Raw genomic sequence first — 20905 nt, 5'->3', positions numbered from 1 at the left:
AAATATATTAAAGTTATTAGGCAGTGGCTATTTGTACCAAGCCTAAAAAGCGACAGATGCTATACCAAGTAAAAAAAAAACCCACATAGATTTATACCAAATGCAAAAAGCAATATTACACTAAGTGTAGATAGTGATAAATTCCATTTACAAATAGTAGTATTTTCTGTCATTTACACTCCTTATTGCAAATAGTAGCAAGTATCTGCTTCTCAGTATTTAAGTAGCCTATATTATAAAACCGAGTGCAATAATGTAGTACGTGTAAATGATAATAAGTATTAAATAATGATTCTGCCTTATTGGAACAATAAATCCCTCCCAATACCTACCTGATACTTTCAACTTTTCCTTTCACTTTTATTAAAAATAAATGCCTTTCCGATGTGATGTGATATGTAAAAGGGATAACGAGTTTGGCAAATGGCGGACTTGAACTCAGGTCGATCGCATCCAAAAAAAAAAAGCATATAATACGCGTGCGTTTTTTCGCTACTGACACTGTTGTTAAACAGTCCTCTTTTTGTAAACTTGTCTACTCCAAACACATCGGTGGGTGGAATTAGTGTAAATAGCCTGTGCCAAAAAAGCAGGGCTACTTGCACTTAGTGTAAATACACACTCCAAAACAGACTATAACTACAGTGGGATATTTCTTAAACACTGAAACAAGCTTTGAGTTTGTGAAATTGAATTTCTTATGAAAACAGTAGCAAAGTTAAAGTCAGTTTTATTAAGTATTTTGACAAACTATTACCATGAACATTTGTTTGCATAAGAGCGTTTTCATTTGCCTAACAAAACTGAGCTATATCCTGAAGAACGAAATTGTCCAAACTTTAAACACTTGGCATCATAATGAGGCTCATCACTGCATTACATGCCAAAATAGAAGCTTTATTGATCCCCCATACAAGATGAAGTAAATTTATGCATTTGGTGGCTGTAAAACATTAATAAAAATGGCCTGCTAGTAAGAGAACATTAAAAATGCATCACAGAAATATAAAAACATACCGGAGACAGGAGAGATTAGGTTAAGTGAAATAATTGAAGCTCACATAAAAGTTTAAAATATTTTAAAAAAATTGACTACAGTGGAAATGACAGCTGATCTACTTCCGATTAGCTGAGGCTGTTCCAATGACACAGTCGTTCACCTGCAACACAATAAATGTGAGTTATAAACAGAGACTTTCATTAAATAAACATTGATGTGATCACATGAGATCACTCACCTTGCTAGCAAAGCGCAGAGAATTCAGCGACTCGCTGAAGCTCTCCTCCTCAGGTGCGATATTCGCAAACATCAAACTGTACAGAGAAGAACACAAAAAAAAAAGAAAAAAAAAAAAAAAAAGAAATGAGTCACATGTCCCTTTCTGCAAACCCCTAAAAGAAAACACCACCCCAGGCTACAAATCAAGCATTATGCTTACGTTTTGCTGTTGCCCCCAAGGCAGCTCTGGAGGAGGTATGTGAGCTTTGAGTTACGGTAGGGAATAAAGCTCTCCTGCAGATGTTAAGGAAAATGAGTGTGAAATCACTATTGCACAGGAAGTAATATAACTGAGGAAACCAGCTATAGCTTACTATAGTTTTGGGTTTAAAATGAAGTTTCATTTTGAGAGGTTCACATTCTCCATTAATTTAGAATTGACTTCATACATTTAGTTAAAGACATACCTTGCTGGCCAAAGCGGCGATCACAATTCCCAGGTTAGTGAGGGAAGAGTTGATGGCGGTCATCTCTTTGAATCGTTCTCCTTGAGACTGACTTTTCTGCACTCGCTCACTACCGGCCAAATCCACCAGACACAGTGTGGCTGTAGAGCAAATCAATAGACAAAGTCAGGAATCAATGCCAAACATAACTACGGACAAACTCAAAATCAAGACTACACCAAATTGGACCTCTGCTTCCCTTTATGAAGCGTAGTTTATCTATTAAAGGGAACCCTGGGTATTACAACTTGAATGTGTCTTACTGAAATATGTAGTAGAAAACCCATGAAAGACTTATGGCATTTAAAAAAAAAACAAAAAAAACATAAGTTAAACATGTAAGCTACTGCCGCTACCTATTGCCATTTTTACAACAACTCAGAAAAATAATATACTGATACAATGCCACATTGTACTAGCCTGACAAGCCAGACCCACATAAATGTAGGGTCTGGGCACTCTCCATAGACAGCGCTCAACCGGAGGGGCGGGATAAACGGTTGTCTTTCAAACTCCCTCTCCACGCAATAGGATAGCGCTACAACCAATCAGAGCAACGAAGAAGGTGACGTAGTCAACTCCAAATACATCCTTCTTTTGTAAGAACGACCTCAGTGCAGTTTCTTGTTCTTTTCTCAGAGAAAAGCTTAACTCCAAGTCTCTCAGAGTGGCGGCCAAAGCCGATTCGAAACAAAGTTGTTCGCTAGCAGCAGTCATCGCTCTCTCCCTCACGCGTAATTCACGGAACCAGAGAACGTCTGACGGAACTAATGGTCGCAGGTCAGTCGTCATCATGTTAAGCCCGCCCACCGACTCGTGATTGGCCCGGTCGATTTTGGATTTTTGGAAATCTCAAGTGAACGGAGAGTTACTAGACTGCCCTTGGAAGCAAATGTAATTTGCTGCCGCTAGGGGCACGTCTAGATTCTAGGCTAACATTGTACGGCTTTTGGTTATAGTTTTCAGTCGGAGGGCAACAAGACAAGTGATTTAAGTCTTCACTGCTTTCCTAGCGAAAAGAGAAGAATGAGATGTCTGTGGGTAATTAAAACTTCCTAAAGAAGACTTGAGTATTTGTTCTCTCCACTTTAGCCCTGATGTCTATGAGGCTTTTAGTGGACCACAGCTACTAAAAGAGCTTACAAACGGCAGAGACAAGAAACGCTAGATACCATCCTGACAGGATAACGCAGATGCTTGTCATGACACTGAAGTTTCTCAGCACGGATTTCACTCGATATCCAGGGGTCTTTAGACTCCTTGAGGGGAAAGCCAATGATATGACATTTGGTTTAAGCCTACACTTGCATCCATTGCCACCTGTAAGCTCTTTTCAGTAGTTGTGGTCATTGTATCAGTATTTTATTTTTAGAGTTGTGTTGCAGTAAAAATAGCAACAAATAGCACCAATAGCTCACCAAGCGCAACCATTTCACATCATAATGCCCACCCATAGCCTACAATATGTATAAAACAATGTGAAATTTTTAAATAATGCAAATATTTCATGGGTTTCCTACTACATATGTGACCATGGACCACAAAACCAGTCATAAGGTTAAATTTTACAAAACTAAGATTTATACATCACATGAAAGCTCAATAAATAAGCTTTCTATTGATGTATGGTTTGTTAGGATAGGACAATATTTGACCGAGATACATCTATTTGAAAATCAGGAATCTGAGGGTGCAAAAAAATCTAAATACTGAGAAAATCACCTTTAAAGTTCTCCAAATTAGGTTCTTAACAATGCATTTTACAAATCAAATTACATTGATATATTTACAGCAGGAATTTTACTAAAAATCTTCATGGAACATGATCTTTACTTAATTTCCTAATGATTTTTGGCATAAAAAAAAAAAAATCTAAAATTGACCCATACTATGTATTTTTGGCTATTGCTACAAATATACCTCAGCGACTTAAGACTGGTTTTGTGGTCCAGGGTCACATATTTCAGTGAGACACATTTGTTATATTAAGGCATGGAAATCAAAATACCCAAGTTTCCCTTTAAATCAAGGTATCCTTTGACTCTTACACTTGCACTTGGTGTCTCGATCAGAGTTCTGCCCCTCGATGTCTAGCTGGAACACAGAGTGAGAACGTGAAGAGTGATCGTTCATGCATGTGCGGGCTGTGGAGCGGTTCTGGTTTGCCAGCATGATCAAGTTGAGCACCTAAGACACGGGAGGGGGACATGTATAAACAAATTAAACAACTGTTACTGTAAATTTCAGAGTAGAGTCATCTTAAACTGATAGCTCACCCAAAAATTAAAATTCTGTCATTACTTACTCTCATGTCGTTATAAACCTGTAAGACCTTCATTAGTCTTCTGAATACAAATACCTTTTTTTCCCCCATGAAATCCGAGAGCTGACCATCCATAGACAATTGCTGAATCAAGTTATTTTAGTTTTGCACAACAAAAAGCATTCTCGTAGCTTCATAAAATCACCACTGATGTCACATGGACAATTTTTAAATTGATGTCCTTATTACTTTCGGGACCTTAAATTTGGTAGGACCCTTGCTGTCTATGGAGGTTCAGAAAGCTCTCAAATCTTATCAAGAAAGCCTTAATCTGCATTCCAAAGCTCTTATGGGTGTGGATTGACATTGGGGTGAGTAATATGTGACTGATGATATTTCATTTTTGGGTGAACTATCCCTATATCACTTTGTGATATGACATATGAGCAGTACCTCATCTTCATTGTTGACCTTTTGGTAGGTCAGGTTGGTTACTGTGATCTCATTATTGGAGACCTTCCTGATCTCATGCTCAGGTCGCTTGTTTGGTTTTCCTGTGTAGAGAAGATCTCGAAGAGTCTCATTGTAGATCTCCACAAAGCTGGCAGTGAAGGTGTACTAAAAAAACCAACACAGAAACAGTCTATTAATATAAACCATGAGGCGGCCAAAAGCAACTTAATGTCATTTAAACAACAAATATTTCCTATGAAACTTCTACATCGCCCTTACCTGCCACCCTTGCTCACGGAGTGCTTTGGCAGATTTGAAGATTTGCTGGACAGCACGCGGAATGACTCCCCACAATTCCTCCAGATCACCCCCCTCCATAGTAAATGTCTTCCCACTGCCAGTTTGGCCATAAGCAAAGCAACAAACGTTGTACCCATCCAGAGCAGACTGCACCAGCAGGGAGATCTCTTCAAAAACCTCACGCTGAGTGGCACGAGGCCCAAACACACGGTCGAAGCTAAAGTTATAGCTCTTCTGAGTGTCAGCCGTGCGACCTGTGTGTGACTGAGGAAGAGAAGAGGAAATTGTAATGGCTGTCAGTCATATTCTATAAAGTTATACCAGTGTCAGATTTATTGTTTGCATGGTAGTTTGTTGTTGTAGAGACATCAACTCCACATGTTCATGCTCTAAACATAAACTGTGATTGGCTGCTTTGCATGTCAGTCAGTCCAAGCCTTCTGTCCTCAGTCTAAAGGTCTGGCTATGCAAGATTAAACCAAACTTAACATCCATAAGACCAGAAGCATGATGGGAACATTTACCTCTTCCGTTTTGGCAAGTGTAAGAGCCTTGTTGTCATGGGCCGGCAGCTGAATGTGAGGAATATCAGACTGATTGCCAGTCAGCAGTGGTCGAACTCTACAAAACACTCGGATGTTGCCCTAAAAAGAGAGTGTGAGTTAATTAATGCATGTTCGAACATACATGACTGAATACATGAGCAAGATTTTGAACAAGCTTACTTTAAGAAAAAGTAAGCCAACACCAGAAAAATCTGGTGATCAAATTTTTAGGCTGTAGTTAAGAACTGTTAGTTTTATGGACAGTTAGAATGTTTTGTATACGCAGACAAGGGCTTTATGATGGACCTGTTTTGAATGTTTTGAATTTAGAAAAATGTTTTATTTCTTAAACATGTTTGAAGTTCTTAATAGATTTCACTGTTGCACATTTACAGTCTTTTTATTTTTTTTTACAGTAATGTGCATTTTGCAGTTTGTTTACATGGTGTACAATGGATGCACATAATTTTGAATTCTTGTTACAGTGTTCATTTAAAATAAAAGTTGTTTAAAATAAACAATTGTGCACCCTATTATTAATGTTGATGTGTATTTCAGTAATAAACTTAAGTAGGAGAGTTTCAGTTACCAGCATTTATATCAAAATATGGATCCCATGTCTGCAAAACTAACATTTTAAATGAAATATTGATAGCTAATCGATATCGAATCGAAACCATGAAAATAAGAATCGAATTGCCAAATTGGTCACAATACCCAGCCCTAAGAACTACAGCTCTCGACCTGTGGTTAGAAGCATAGTTTCTTGTTAGTAAGACATATGAGCTCAATAAATTATGCTCTTGGGCAGAATACGTAAGCTAACATGCAGTACAATCTTTATCTTCCATTGAATATAAATATAAATGCATGTTAATCTATGTTCATCCTCTAAGCGTTGTTTATGAATAGTGCGCGTGTGCACAAATGCCTAAAGGAACCCCAGAGTATGACGTAAGAGAGAACACGAGATGAATCAAACATCAAATAAAGTGAAATGACAGGGAACAAATAATAGTAAATAAGTCATTAGGTGCCATGTTCAATATAGCTGCATTTTTGAGATCTCTAATCAGTTAAATAGCAGAAGTTATTTCTCTTTGACGTCATTAAAAGCGGCCCTAGTTGTTGAACTAATGTGGTTCAAACGACGGAGATGCGACGATGTTCGGGAAACACTCGTGACTAGCTAGTTCGTTTCCACAACAATGCATCGTACTATGGAGGTTAATCAGTGAGTTACATCGTTGTACGGGAAACGCACCCCAGAGCAGTTTCAGCAAAAAAAAAAAAAAATAGGTTCATTGGTTCCTCTTTTCGCATCAACAGGCATGTTTACCTGACGCTGTCAGTACTACTTGCTTAACTTGATCATTTTTTTACATTAACTGAAATAAGCCGAAAAGGTATGCAGTTTGAAATGTGTGAATTTTGCATGAAAAAATTAAATGCTTTGTATCTATGATATTTGTCGTTCAGTAAGGCACTTTTCAAGTACCTGTTCAGGAATATTGCCATTTTTAAGGGTTTTCTAGGCCTTAAATTTAAAGCACTTTAAGCACCTTGTACAAACTCTGAATATAGCTTTACATTACTCTCATTCATACAAGCTCACTTTGAGTTCTTGAATAGTATTGTGGAGCTTCCTTCGCTCCATTTCTCCAAGGTGGAGCTCTTCCCTTTGATTAGCCACCGTTTCCTCAAGGTTCCTGACCAGTTCTTGGCTCTCTTTCAAACTGCTCTGACACTGCCTCAGTGCAGAGGTCTGAATGGCAAGCTGAGTCTGAGAAAGAAACATAAAGAGTTTGACAGAATCCACTGATGTTAATTCAAGGTATAAATGTGGCCCTTACAAAAATAAATGTTTACCTGTATATTGCGAAGCTCAGACTCCAAATGATCCTTGAGTTCTTCCAAAACATTATGCTCTTGGGTTAGCTTCTTGAGGTCTTTCTTGAGACCATCTCTCTCTGTAGAGGTTTGTGCCAGGTCATCTTTCACAGTAGCCAGCTTTTCCAGCTCCTCTTCACAATCCCTACAACAGAATCAGGATTATTATGAAGACCACCAGGTTCTGATTCAATATGGAGTTACTTTTTACTTCCTTACCTGAGGCGCTTTTTGAGACCATTGTTCTCGTCTTTGACTTCAGCGGCTTGCTTTTGGGCTTTGGTTATGGAGTCCTTCAGGTGATCATTTTCCAGATTTACTGATTTTATTTTGCTTTGGTAATTCTGGACTTTGTTCTCCATGTCACTCACTTTGCCCTTCAGGTCCCATCCTGGCCTCCGTGATGCACCTACCGCTGCTAAAAGTGGACACATCAGCCATTTTATTATACTGTATTTTAATATGTACAAACCAATAAAGGGGGGAAACGTTTGACAGAGACGCATGCGTGTTTTACCTTTAGGTACTGCTGCAACAGGTTTTCTCTGGTCACCTTGATGCAAAGACAATGTTGAAGTTAAGTTGACACATTGACGGTAAGTGAGTAATGTTTATGACCAGTTAAAGAATGTTTTACAATACCTCTTGCAGGGGCAACGGCCACTGTTGCAGCTCCAGTTGGACGAAGAGGTTTGGCTGAAAAAGGAGAGACAGAGAACATTAAGACCCCATCTGCTATTTTAGTCAAACAGCCCCTAAAAACGAAAACGAGAAGTTAAGTTTCAGTATAACTTACTAGGTGCTTTGACTGGCACAGGACGTCTTGGGGGCGCAGCACTAGGCGCGGGTCTGAACCTCGGAGGCGGTTCTGCATCTACCTTGCGCATTTTCTTCTGGAGAAAAGTAGGGAACTTTTTCCATTAAATATTCAAAATAATCCTTGTGATAAAAGCATGAGGAAGGCAAAACTGATTGGACTGAAAACACACCTGCGCAGGCTGCTGTTGCTCTCCATCCGTACTGTTGGTGTAAGCCCGTTTCCCAGACATGACAGGGAGACGGGATGTTGTATTCTGCAGAAGAACCAAGAGAACATCATGAACAGACTTTCAAAACGTACATATGACTGTAGAGCTAATGAGAGATGCACAATCCAAAACAAGAATGATGCATTCAGCAGTCCAACCAAATTGCTGCTGAGGTGCATAATATTTTGTACTGAACAGCAATGACGAGTAGCTTGGGCTACATATGCATGCTTGCAAGTGGATAACAAACAAGTTTGAAAACATATGTTTCCTCGCAATTTTGGGCTTCTGTTCACACAGAGATGACGTTTTCTTCAAGGAAACTGAGCTTTTTTTACTACATTTTAGTGTGGACTGCAATAATCAAAGGGTATTTGAAAAAGACGCATGTTGTACCAATAGATATCCATGTTTATATATGGGCCATTCTGAATTGAATTGGTCCAAAGTGCTGTCAAACAACTAAAAACACATTTAAAAAGTATTCAGTATCAAATATGAGAGGTTTTTGAAGATCCTTTTATGATCTACTGAAACCCACAATAATATTTAAAATTTTAGTAAGTTTAAAATCTATAAAAACATCATGTGTTCTGCATTTTTTTTTTTTACATCACTACAAAAACAGCGCATGTTTCAGTCCATTGGCTGATTTTAACTAGTACACCCCTACATTTATGATCAGGAAATAATCTATGCATCACTTTTTCTCATAGCTATGAGGTGCCAGTAGATAAGCAGTAAAGCACTGTCATTTTGAGGTAAATGTGTTTAAAAGTATTAAAACATTTGGCGTAACTTTAAGAAATGTCAATACCGAACACCATTTCTTTTTTAATTTAAGTTTTTTCGGGGGTGATGTTATTCCATAACATGTAGTTTTTATGTGAACAACTGTTCAAAACTGTTAACCATTTGTCAAAGCATATTTGAGCTAGGTTCAAAAGTATCTAAAATTGATACTACCAAAACATTTGGTGGCATTTCAGTCGTGACAGCTTTGTTTTTTTGGGTGCTATCCCATAAAATTGTCACTACCGTAACAGTCATGACCAAAACATGTCATCATTGTTTCAGTAGTGACAAAAGGAAACACATAATCCTCATATTTGGGGAAAATAAACAATTTGAGTACAGTTATGCATTTTTTGTATTTTAGTGTGTTTAAAGTTCTGTATATGATACTAATACATTAAGGTCACTACTGAAAATGTGCAGTCATGACTGAAACATGCAATGTCAAATGTCAAAAAATAAAGTACACTGAATTATCAACGAAGATGTTATGATAGTCTTTGGTTCAATGTATATTCAAACTAATGAATCCATAAGTTTAAAATCAGTAAATATTGTTAATTTAAATTGCTACTGATTTACCTCTGACAACTTTAATAAAATAGAACAAAATATATAAGCAATCTGCATAATCTCTCGTCTGTATAATCTCAGTGAACTTTTGAGGTTTTACACATACAGTAAGGCGAAACTAACGTTTTCCTACGTTTCAGTGTGGATGAGAAACTTTTGGAAAACGGTAGTGTGGATGGAGAGCATTTTAAAACGAAATTAATCGGGATTAATGTAGACAAAGCTTGTATCTCCCATGCATTTCAAACTCTTAAATTACCTCTTTGTTCATGGATCCTGTTCAATTCTTCTTTAAGCCAAGCCCCAAAAAACATAACATGTTAAAAAGATTAGTTAACGTGATTTCAAAATAGCTTTACCCATGAAGCGCATATTTGAATTAATAAAATTAAATTAACATTAGCGATAAACATATGTAACGTGTATAAACAAAAACAAACAGTCGCTCAAATACATCACGGCTTCACCGATGTCATTCGCGTAACCTTACAAAATAAACATACAAATCCATGCAATGTGCCTTATCTTAACATCAAAAAATAAAACATAACTTATCGTACTTACGGTTAATCGTATATAAACAAACACATAACGACAAACCTTTTATACAGGGAATAGCGAATTACACTTGCAGAAAACACACCCCAGCGCTATAAGCTCTCGCAGCCGTTTGAAATTCAAAATTGAAATCCTGCGCGTAGCCGCTTTACCCGCTGACATTTCATTGGTCGGATCGGAACCAATCAATACAAAGCATCCAACAACCCCCGCCCCCAATGGGCGGAGAAAAAGAGGTCCTTTGGCACCAACCCACTCAGTCCAGTCAGCAGGACATAAATAAATATGGAAATAAATACATGTGGGAATAAATAAATATTGAAATAAATAAACGCATGAATAAATTCATTTAGAAATAAACAAATAAATACATTAATTAAATTAATGAATGAATAAACGACAGAATAAGTAAATGAAGGTTAAAAACAATACAAATAAATGTAAAAATAAATACAGGAAGTAATACATAAAGGAAAAAGGTAATAAAAATAAATTAAGGACTGATTTTTTTATTATTTTTTTTTTTTTTTACAAATTAACTGTACTTGTTTTTATCAAGGCATTTATTCTTTATTTATATTCCTGTTATTACATTTATTTATTTATCATTTCTCCAGATATTTCATGGTCAAAAATGTTTTTCTAAATGTTCTGACAGCTTTATAGACTTATAAATATAGCAAATAGATATATTTACATTTAGTCATTTAGCAGAGTCTTTTATCCAAAGCCAACAAATAGCAATAATATGTAAGTTCTGTAACATAACTGTAAAAAGTTTTTTAATAATAAATAAAAAGAAAACAAGTAGATAGAATAGAAAAAGAATAGGGAACACTAGACAAAATAAAACAAGCCAGAAGAATTAAAAAAGAATAGAGAATGATATGTTAGAGGGTCATTTATATAATAAATAAAAAAAGCAAGTAGATAGAATAGAAAATGAATAGAGAAGGTTTGTGTTAAGAGGCAATAATATTATATATATAACAGAACAGCATAGACACATTTTATTTTCCATAATGATCTTTATTAAGGTTTTTTTTTAAGACAGCAGAGCAATTAAATGTACAGGAAACATTTTTAAAAGGAATGACTAAAATATATATTATACACTACCAGTCAAAAGTTTTTGAACAGTAAGATTTTTTTTTTTAAGAATTCTCAATAAACCTGCATTCATTTGATCCAAAATACAGCAAACGCAGTAATATTGTGAACATTGATCTATAATAGATATAGATCAGTGATTGTGAAATATTTTTACTATTTAAAAAACAGCTAAATTTTCAGCATCATTACTCCAGTCTTCAGTGTCCTTCAGAAATCATTCTAATTTATTTGCTGTTTAGAAAACATTTTTTTAATTATTATTATCAATAAGTATATCAACAGTTGAAACACTTTGATGACCAGAAAGATCCAAAGATCAGCATTTATCTAAAATAAAAAAAGTGCTTGTAACTTTATACACTATACCATTCAACACTTTTATAACACTTTTATTTAGCAAAAATGCTTTAAATTGATAAAAAGTGATGATAAAGACATTTATAATGTTACATAAGATTTCTATTTCAGATAAATGCTGTTCTTCTAAACTTTCTATTCATCAAAGAAACCTGAAAAAATTCTACTCACCCGTTTTCAACAAAATAATAATATTTTTTTTTTTGAGCATCAAATCAGAATTTTAGAAGTTAGTAAGTTGGACTAATGATGCTAAAAACGTCAGCTTTGAAATCACAGAAATAGATTAAATTTTTAAATATATTCCAATAAAAAAAAACTGTTATTTTAAATAGCAAAAATAATTCAAAATGTTACTGTTTTTGCTGTACTTCGGATCAAATAAATGCACGCTTGGTAAGCAGAAGAGACAAAACTATTAACTTCTAACTAAATTACAGTATTAAGATACTCATTTTTCATATAAATATCCATACTCATACTAGTTTTTCACATTTCTTATTTATAAAAAGACAAATGACAAGCGCGCAAATACATAACTGAAAAGAAAATTATTTTTTGTCGAGAAAAACATGACCTCACATGGCGGAAGTGGTTTTGTCGGTAGGCTTGCTATGATTTTGACCTCATTTACAGGAAGTGTAGTCGAGCGGAGTCGGACAGCCCTTCGCGAGAGAAAAAAATAGAAAAAAATTGAGGGAAAAAAATCGGTGAATCCAAGGGGTTCGGGCGGATTTGGACGAAGTTTCCGAACTGTCCCGGCCCGGAGGAGCCCTGGGGGTTGAAAGGGAATCGCCAGCACCGGTAATTAACACAGAGTTATAAGTCAATTGTGAATTCTTTCTCCAAATTTGAGCAACTCACGCGGGCGCTTCTCCCCCTGTCTCGCCAGCCGGAAGTCTGCATGAAGCTGCGTCTCTCTCGCATTGGCGTCGACGTTTTTTTTCCTCTCTTCGTTTTTTTTTTTATGCTCGAGTTTTTTTTTCTTTTTTATTTTCTCAGCGAGACTAACCGAGAGAGGGATGGAGGCATAGGGGCATTATTGTTTGCAAGCGGAAGTTTACATGTTGCATAGCTTTTAGATAGTGCTTCTTTCTTTGCGTGCATAACAAAAGCTGACATTTTAATGGAGGCTGGTTGAGGAAGCCCTGATATCATTAATGGATGGTTTTGTGCCTTTCCTGATGCATATGCTTTTAACATCGTCCCATTAGACAGAAACATGCTAAATGAGCTGTCATTGCAGCAAAACACGCATGCAACCCTTAAAAAAGAAATAAAACGCGGCGTTTTCGCTTCCATTGATTTTATTTAGGCGTGCATACGAAAGTAAAGACGGTGGTAGGTGTGCACAGAAGTTGACTAAGGGGTCTGCACATTTGCTTTGCCTATGATCGGCGGTCGCAGACTGATTTGGCGCAGGATCGAGAGGCGATGCTTTTGTTTTGATGCCTATTTATAGCGCCAGCGAATCTCTATGCAACTTCTGCATCTTTCGCGCAGTTAATGTGCGGTGCAGTTGCAACAGAATTGTGTGTGTGTGTGTTTGTAAAGAAAATGAAATATCCAAAGAAACAAACAAACAAAAAATCAAAGTGTTATGTTTTTACTTTACCTTTTTAAAACCTTTTTCTTTCAACTCCTAAAACAGTTTAACCTGGTCTGCTGGTTTCTCAGGGTGGTCAGGATGGTCTGTTGGCTGGTTTAAAGTTGGCATGAACATTAAAATTTACCCTATCTGTTTTTAAATGCATATAACAGCTCTATTGTGAACAGTTAATATGTGTGTGTGTATTTGTAATGTATTATCAAAATGTCCTCTCAGGTGACTTTTCTCTGGTGACATACATAGTCCAATCAGTCTTGAAACCCCGCCCCTGCAAGCTTGCAATCATGTCTCCTATTTTGAGTGCAACGCCCACATCTCAAAATCCAATTAAAGGAACACTCCACTTTTTTTTGGAAATAGGCTCATTCTCCAACTCCCCCCCGAGTTAATAAGTTGAGTTTTACCGTTTTGAAATCCATTCAGCCGTTCTCCTGTTCTGGCGATATCACTTTTAGCATAGCTTAGCATAAATCATTGAATCCTATTAGACCAATAGCATCGCATTCAAAAATGACCAACGAGTTTCGATATTTGTCCTATTTAAAACTTGACTCTTCTGTAGTTATATCTTGTACTAAGACCGGTGGAAAATGTAAAGCTGCATTTTTCTAGGCTGATAAGATTAGGAACTATACTTCCATTCTGGCGTAATAGTCAAGGAAGTTTGCTGCCGTAAAATGGACGCAGCAGGCGTTGGTCATTTTTGAATGTGATGCTATTAGTCTAATAGGATTCAATGACCTATGCTAAGCTATGCTAAAAGTGATATCGCCAGAACAGGAGAACGGCTGAATGGATTTCAAAACGGTAAAGCTCAATTTATTAACTCGGGGGGAGTTGGAGCATGAACCTATTCCAAAAAAAGTGGAGTGTTCCTTTAAAGGAGAAGTTCACTTTTGATTAGTTTGCATTTTTGTCGCAGAACAAAAATTTACAGATAATTTACTCACCCCTTTGTCATCTAAGATGTTCATGTCTATCTTTCTTCAGTTGATAAGAATTTTTTTTTTTTTTGAGGAAAACCTAAATCAAGATTTGAATTTCCAAAATGCAGTTTAAATGCAGCTTCAAAGTAGGGATGCACCTATTGTTCGGCAACCGAAATTATTCGGCTGAAAATCGGTATTCGGTATTCGTCCTAAAAAATTATACCGAACAATGATGTGACGCGATCAAATAGAGGCATGCACTAATGCAGCAAACATGTCAACAGTGTGGAAGCATTTAAAACTCTCTGAGAAAGGCGCAAACAGTACAAGCACAGACAGCGAGAGACTGTTTAGTATCGCATCACATGTCTTCCATGAGAAGAGAAAGGGGTGGTTGTTGCTGGTTACATAATGACTGAAATCGCAAAATGGGCTTAAACCATTAGTAAATAAACTACAGAATGTTATGTTGTCTAATAGACGCACAAATTGTATTTATTCTGACAGCACTGCACAAGCTTGTTAGCCAGGGTTCAAAGTTAAAAGCGTGAGGGAAATCTGCACTGAAATAGCGTAGTGAGAATCATTCATAAATCTGCTGCTGTCAACAAAAAGTAGTATTGAGGTCTTCTTGTAGGTTTCCACCAAAATAAAAGTCAACATTCATAAATGTTAGTATTGTAATTTTACTGTTGTTCTGTAAAATAAAATAAAAAAGTAAGACAAAAATAATGATAATGTCTATTAGAATGTTAAAAATGTTCAGTGCTAAATAAACATTTTTAAATAGTTGTTTGGTAATTGATTTTTTTTTTTTAAAGCAAGACAAAGCTGTAAAAAGCACATTTTGGTTATTTAATTTATGCAATGGTGAAAAAAATTGGCAAAATACTGGAAAACCGTGCTCGGTAATCAGCCTTCAGCCCAGTGTGTAATTTTGTTCAGCTTCGGTTACAATTTATATACTTTTTAACCACAAACATCTTGTCTAGCTCTGTGTATTCCTGTTTATGACAGTTATGTCTAAAAACTCCCATCTCATTTTCTCCTCCAACTTCAAAATCGTCCTACATGCAGAAGTACTGACCCAGTGTTTACAAAGTGAACGTGCAAAGATGATCAAACGCCCTTTGAAAAAAAGGTAAAACAGCAATGTAGGACGATTTTGAAGTTGGAAAAGAAAATATGTTTTTTGACATACCATAACTGTCTTGAACCAGAATACACAGAGTTGACGCAGAGCTAGACAAGATGAGCATTTAAGGTTAAAAGTATATAAATTGTATTTTTTTTTTCTTCAGAAAATGACGAAACGTTTCGCAAGATTAGATCCTTTTTCTCTGGCTTAGAGCCCTTTGAAGCTGCATTTTAGAAGATCAAACTTGCGGGCGCCATTGAAGTTCACTATATGGAGAGAAATCCTGAAAGGTTTTCCTCAAAAAACATAATTTCTTATCGAATTATCTAAAAATTTTTGTTCTGGAAGTGAACTACTCCTTTAACAACCCATGCAGAGAACTAAATCCCGTCCTACGTTTAGTCTTTTTTGGTAATCTGTTACATTTTGATCAAGGTTATTATTGTTAACTTAACCTAATGGGAAATTTAAACATCAAAAGTGGCACAGAAGAACTTCTGAAGTAGCATTTAGGTGTCTGCGCAGTTTAATGCTGCTTAGAGGAGGAATAAATGCATATACACAACAATCACAGCTGTATTATCCACCTTTTTCGTCCTGTAAGAGTGGATATGGCCATTTGTAAATTTTATGGTTCTGGTTTCCGGTCTCATCTATGTTCAGCTATTTTTAGCTGTACAAAACAGCTATTTTTGGTGCTTGATATTGCAAATTGGTGTGTCTTACCATACTATTTTAGTGTGTTATCTTAATTGTGAGCACTCTGGGTTGTAGTGCAAACAATTACTGCACGTTGTTATTCTTCTCGTTATTTCCGTATAGCGCAGTGTTTCCCTAACTTTTTTTCTGGGGACCCACATTTTAAAGTCGATAAATCCTTGTGACCCAATAAACATTAGGCCCATATAGTTCATATATCACGAAGAGAATTTATGCATTAACAAAATATGTATGACCATTTTTAAGGTCAGTTAAGCTTCCACTTAACTATTTAAAAGAGATACAGATATTTGACAAAGCACATTTTTTTTATTTACCTGTTGTTGATAATATGTAAAATGCAGAGGTCAAATGAGAAAGGAAGAGTTGACAAGGCATCTCATTGTTTTCATATTCTCATCATTACAGTGTACACAATTTATACTTAATGAGACAAAGTGCAAAATAGGGCAGTTAATCATTCCCATCATCAGTAAAACCAGACAGAATCAATACATGCCTTTCATATAACATTCAATGCTTTGCACATCTACCAGAATAATATGAACATTAAGTTAAATCAAAAACAAGTTTCTTACTGAAATATTTGTTGAGAACTTTTTTATGCACCCACTGTGACCACATTTAATCAAGTAAGATACTTTGAGGCAAAATACATAATAAAAATAAAAATAAAAACGGTGGATACCAAAAATGCTTTTTAATAGTTATTTATTATTTCATTAAATATTAAAAAGTAATTTTAATGATACTAAATAAAAAGTCACACTTTTATTGAAAGTAACACTATAAAATTGGACAGACAATATATGAATATTATATATTAATTTAATTATATATATTAGTTTTAGTATATATTAGTATATAATATATATTAGTATATATTAGAGCCTCTTCTGCTCATCAAGCCTGCATTTAACTGATCCAAAGTACAGCAAAAATAGTAAAATTTTAAAATGTTTTTAGTATTTGTTTTGTTTTTGAATATATTTTGCAGTGTAATTTATTCCTGGGAGCAAAGCATTACTCCAGTCTATCGTTCTAATATGCTCATTTATCATTCAAAATAAGTTATTATTATTATTATCAATATTTAAAACAGTTGAGTACATTTTATTCATGATTCTTTGATAAATAGAAATATCCGAAGATCAAATTATATCTGAAATAAATAGCTTTTGTGACATTATACGCTATACCATTCAAAAGCTTTAGGAAAGAAATTATAGAAATTAATTCTATTGTTTAGCAAGAATGCTTCAAATTGATCAAAATTTGTGATTAAGACAAAAGATTTCTATTTCTTCTAAACTTTCTATTCATCAAAGAAACCTGAAAAAATCTACTCAGCTGTTTTCAGCGTAATAATAATAATTAAAATGTTTTTAAGCAGCAAATCAGAATATTACAATGATTTCTGAAAGATTATGTTATCCGAATGTAATGATGTTGAAAACTCAGCCTTAAAACGATAGGAATAAATTACATTTTAAAATATATTCTAATACAAATGAGTTATTTTAAATAGTAAAAATATTTCAAACTTTAAAAACCTTGCCCAAAATCCTTAAGATATTAAGTAAAGATCATGTTCCATGAGGATATTTTGTGAATTTCCTACTGTAAATATATCAAAATTTAATTTTAGAACTAGGAACTAAGAACTTAATTTGGACTAAGAACTTAATTTGAACAGCTTTAAAGCCATTTTTGCACCCTCAGATTCCAGATTTTCAAATAGTTGTGCAAATACAATAACAAACATTACATCAATGGAAAGATTATTTATTCAGCTTTCATATGATGTATAAATCTCAATTTAAAAAAACTGACCCATATGACTGGTTTTTTGGTCCAGGGTCACATATGACAAGAACTCAGAGTTCAACTGTGTCAGAACAAGTTAATCTTGATAATCACAAATGAATTACAGTCAAACCTAAATTTATGTAGATATCTTTAACCTTTTTTACATTATCGCAGTTTATTTGCTATAGTTTAGAAAATAGCAATAAAATACCACAAGAAATCAAGAGTTAAATTGTGTCAGAACAAATTCATCTTGATAATGTCAGATAACTTTGATAGAAAGGCATGTAAAAAAACATGGTCAGGTCAAATTGTCAAATCACATTTTTGAATGAATTTCACTGGTGGTCCACTCTATGAAGAATTTTTATATGTCACAGTTTACTTTATTTTGCTATCCTCACTTACGTAAATGAACTATAGTGTCCTGCACCCACTAGTAAAAAACAAACAAACAAACAAAAAAAAAAATTATATCTGGTGTCTGAATCATTTTTGGTTTGACTATTTTGGTTTTCAACAGTGACTATTTTTGTTACGCAGACCTGGCAACCCTGGCAACCCTTGCGAAACGCACATTCATAGAGCAGAGCGTCACACCGCACATATTTTCATCTCATATCTTCAGACATTTTCCTCTTTCGATCGAAAACCAAAAATGCTATTTTTGGCTGATAATTTTCAGTGGCCCGAAATGTTGGTGCATCCCTAACAAAGACTACAACAGTGTAGCAATGTGGCCAAAATAACACTGATTTCAATGTGCATTACAAAACAAAACAAAACTAAAAAATATCTGTCACTTGTAGCATTTCATCTTGACTTTAAAAGGTTTTAGTTGGTCTAGTTGGCCGACAAGTTAAACCAGCTGAGTACCAGATGGCTAGACTGAGAGACCAGCAAAAAATCTTAGGCTGGTGTTTTTCCTGTATTGTGCGGGCTGAGTTGGCATGCATGCATTTTATATTTTCTTTCGTGCATGCTTTGTGATTCCTAACCCAACACACGCCTCTTTGCAAAACATCCACCTGAAAGATGCTCCCAAGTCCTTCGCCTAAAAACAAATGAAGCCCTAACTGTCAAAAGGATGAAGGTGCATGATATTTGGCTGGTGTTTCAAAGATAATATACTATGCAAGGTACTCGGGTGCCAAAATAAATAGAGTACAGTCCAAGCAAGTGAATAAACCCTCAGGCCACTGGAGAAACATACGGGCGAGGTGTCATTTCACAAGTGTTGCCAAAGGCAGAGTGGGTTTTTTACAAGTTATGTTGCTTTTTAATTGCAGAAATAATGGAAGATTCCCATTTCAACTCATCATACTTTTGGTCTCCCGTTCCAACAGTGCAAGGACAGGTAGACACCTTATTATTGGACTCTCTTGTACAGTACATCGTTGTGTCTTTAACGGACACACCATGCTTCTAGAGCACAATCTAGTAAATCAAAAAATCAAAACAAGCATACCAGTCCGGGATGGCTAACACCAGCCTCGCACTGATCCATGTGAAACTTACACACTGGAAGCTCTGCACCAGCATCCGGAAAAAAAGTAACCGTTCACTCGCTGCTCTCTCTTTCTTCCCCTTCATCCTTCATCTGCGTTTATCTCTCAATCCATCCTCCTTTTCTCTTTCCTCCTTCCCTTCTTTCCCTTGTTTTTTTTTCATTCATTCCCCCTGCGAGTTTAGATTGAGAACGCCATGTTTCTGAATAAGATGAAAGAGCAGCTGGGGCCGGACAAGGGCGCTGCTTTTCCTCATTCATCTGCGGGGCACTACCCTACGGCCGTGCTGACGGTGCCGGGCTCGGTGGCCATGGACTCTGGAGGCGTCGGGAGGGTGCCGAAGCAGGAGGGTGGAGGAGGAGGGAGCGGGACGGCGGGGACGCAAATAGCTGGTGTAGGAGCGCACCTGCACCCGCCTCACACGTCTCAGAACATCACGGTGGTGCCCGTCCCGTCTACTGGCATCATGACGGCAGGTGGGTATTCCACATATACACTGCTGCTCATCAAGACTGCATTTATTTGACCAAAAATACAGAAAAAATTTAAAATTGTGAAATAATTTTGCAATTTAAAATAACTGTTTTCTATGTGAATATATTTTCAAATGTAATTTATTCCTGTGATGCAAAGCTAAATTGTCAGCATCATTACTACTTCAGTGTCACATGATCCTTCTGTAATCATTCTAATATACTGATTTATTATCAATGTTGAATTTAGCAATTTTCTATCAACCTGTGACTTCTTTAATAGATTCTTTGATCAAGAAAAGTTGAAAAAGAATAGCATTTATTTGAAATAGAAATGTTTTTTAAAAATGTAAACTACTGTTCAAAAGTTTGAGGTCAGTATATATTTTTTTCTTTCTTTTTTTGAAAGAAATTAATACTTTTATTCACCCAAGGATAAATAATCAAATTGTTAAATTGTAAAATTAATAATAAAAAGAGATAGCTTTACATTGTTAGAAAAGATTTATATTTTTAATAAATGCTGTTATTTATCAAAGAGTCCTAAAAAAGGTTCCAAAAAATATTTGGCAGCACAACTGTTTCCATCATTGATAATTCTAATAATAAATAAGTATATTAGAATGATTTCTGAAGGATCATGTGACACTTAAGACTAAGTAGCAGCTGATGAAAATTCAGCTTTGCATCACAGGAATAAATTATATTTTAAAGTATAATAGAATTATACTTTATAAGACCTTTATTTTATATTGTTAAAATATTGTGCAATATGTTTTTTTTCTGTTTTTTTTTTATAAATGCAGCCTTGATTAGCATAAGAGACTTCTTTCAAAAACATTACAAGTTTTACTGATCCCAAACTTTTGAAGGGCAGTGTATATACACCTCCAGATTTTTAAAGTACTTCTGCTCATCTAGCCTGCATTTATTTGATCCGAAATACAGCAAAAGCAGTAATATTTTGAAATAATTTTACTGTTTAAAATAAATGCTTTCTATTTGAAAATATTTTCAAATGTAATTTATTCCTGTGATCAAAGCCAGATTTTCAGCATCATTACTCCAGTCTTCAGTGTCACATGATCCTTCAGAAATCATTCTGATATGCTGATTTGC

At 35.5% G+C, this 20905-nt stretch overlaps 2 protein-coding genes across 6 annotated transcripts in view; one reads left to right on the top strand and one right to left on the bottom strand.

The window, feature by feature from the left end:
• Positions 1-766: 766 nt before the first annotated feature.
• On the bottom strand, positions 767-10235 carry kifc1 (kinesin family member C1). Of its 2 annotated transcripts, none has more exons than XM_073822139.1 (17): positions 10173-10235; positions 9832-9858; positions 8166-8249; positions 7973-8069; positions 7819-7872; positions 7694-7729; positions 7396-7594; positions 7156-7321; positions 6902-7069; positions 5266-5385; positions 4721-5005; positions 4442-4606; positions 3774-3912; positions 1687-1826; positions 1440-1513; positions 1239-1314; positions 767-1160 (listed from the first exon to the last, which is right to left on the bottom strand). In XM_073822139.1, the coding sequence occupies exons 2-17, from the start codon at positions 9841-9843 to the stop codon at positions 1116-1118; spliced, it is 1860 nt and encodes a 619-aa protein (XP_073678240.1). In that variant the 5' UTR covers positions 9844-9858; positions 10173-10235; the 3' UTR covers positions 767-1115. The 2 variants fall into 2 exon arrangements, with proteins under 2 accessions (XP_073678240.1, XP_073678241.1); XM_073822140.1 differs by having other exon boundaries at positions 9832-9861; positions 10173-10234.
• Positions 10236-11208: 973 nt separating this feature from the next.
• The window catches only part of znf384a (zinc finger protein 384 a), a 32627-nt gene continuing 22930 nt past the window's right edge, over positions 11209-20905 (top strand). For 3 of the 4 annotated variants that reach the window (XM_073821558.1, XM_073821560.1, XM_073821557.1), the window contains exons 1-3: positions 11209-12404; positions 19095-19162; positions 19498-19789. In XM_073821558.1, the coding sequence (XP_073677659.1) occupies positions 19100-19162; positions 19498-19789 (355 nt within the window). In that variant the 5' untranslated portion in view covers positions 11209-12404; positions 19095-19099. The remainder of the gene's footprint in view (positions 12405-19094; positions 19163-19497; positions 19790-20905) is intronic. The other variant, XM_073821559.1, reaches the window with a different exon arrangement.

This window comes from Garra rufa, chromosome 17 (assembly GCF_049309525.1).
Source record: "Garra rufa chromosome 17, GarRuf1.0, whole genome shotgun sequence".
NCBI lineage: Eukaryota > Metazoa > Chordata > Actinopteri > Cypriniformes > Cyprinidae > Garra > Garra rufa.
Note: the sequence above shows the minus strand (reverse complement) of the source record. Positions and strands in the feature narration are given on the sequence as shown.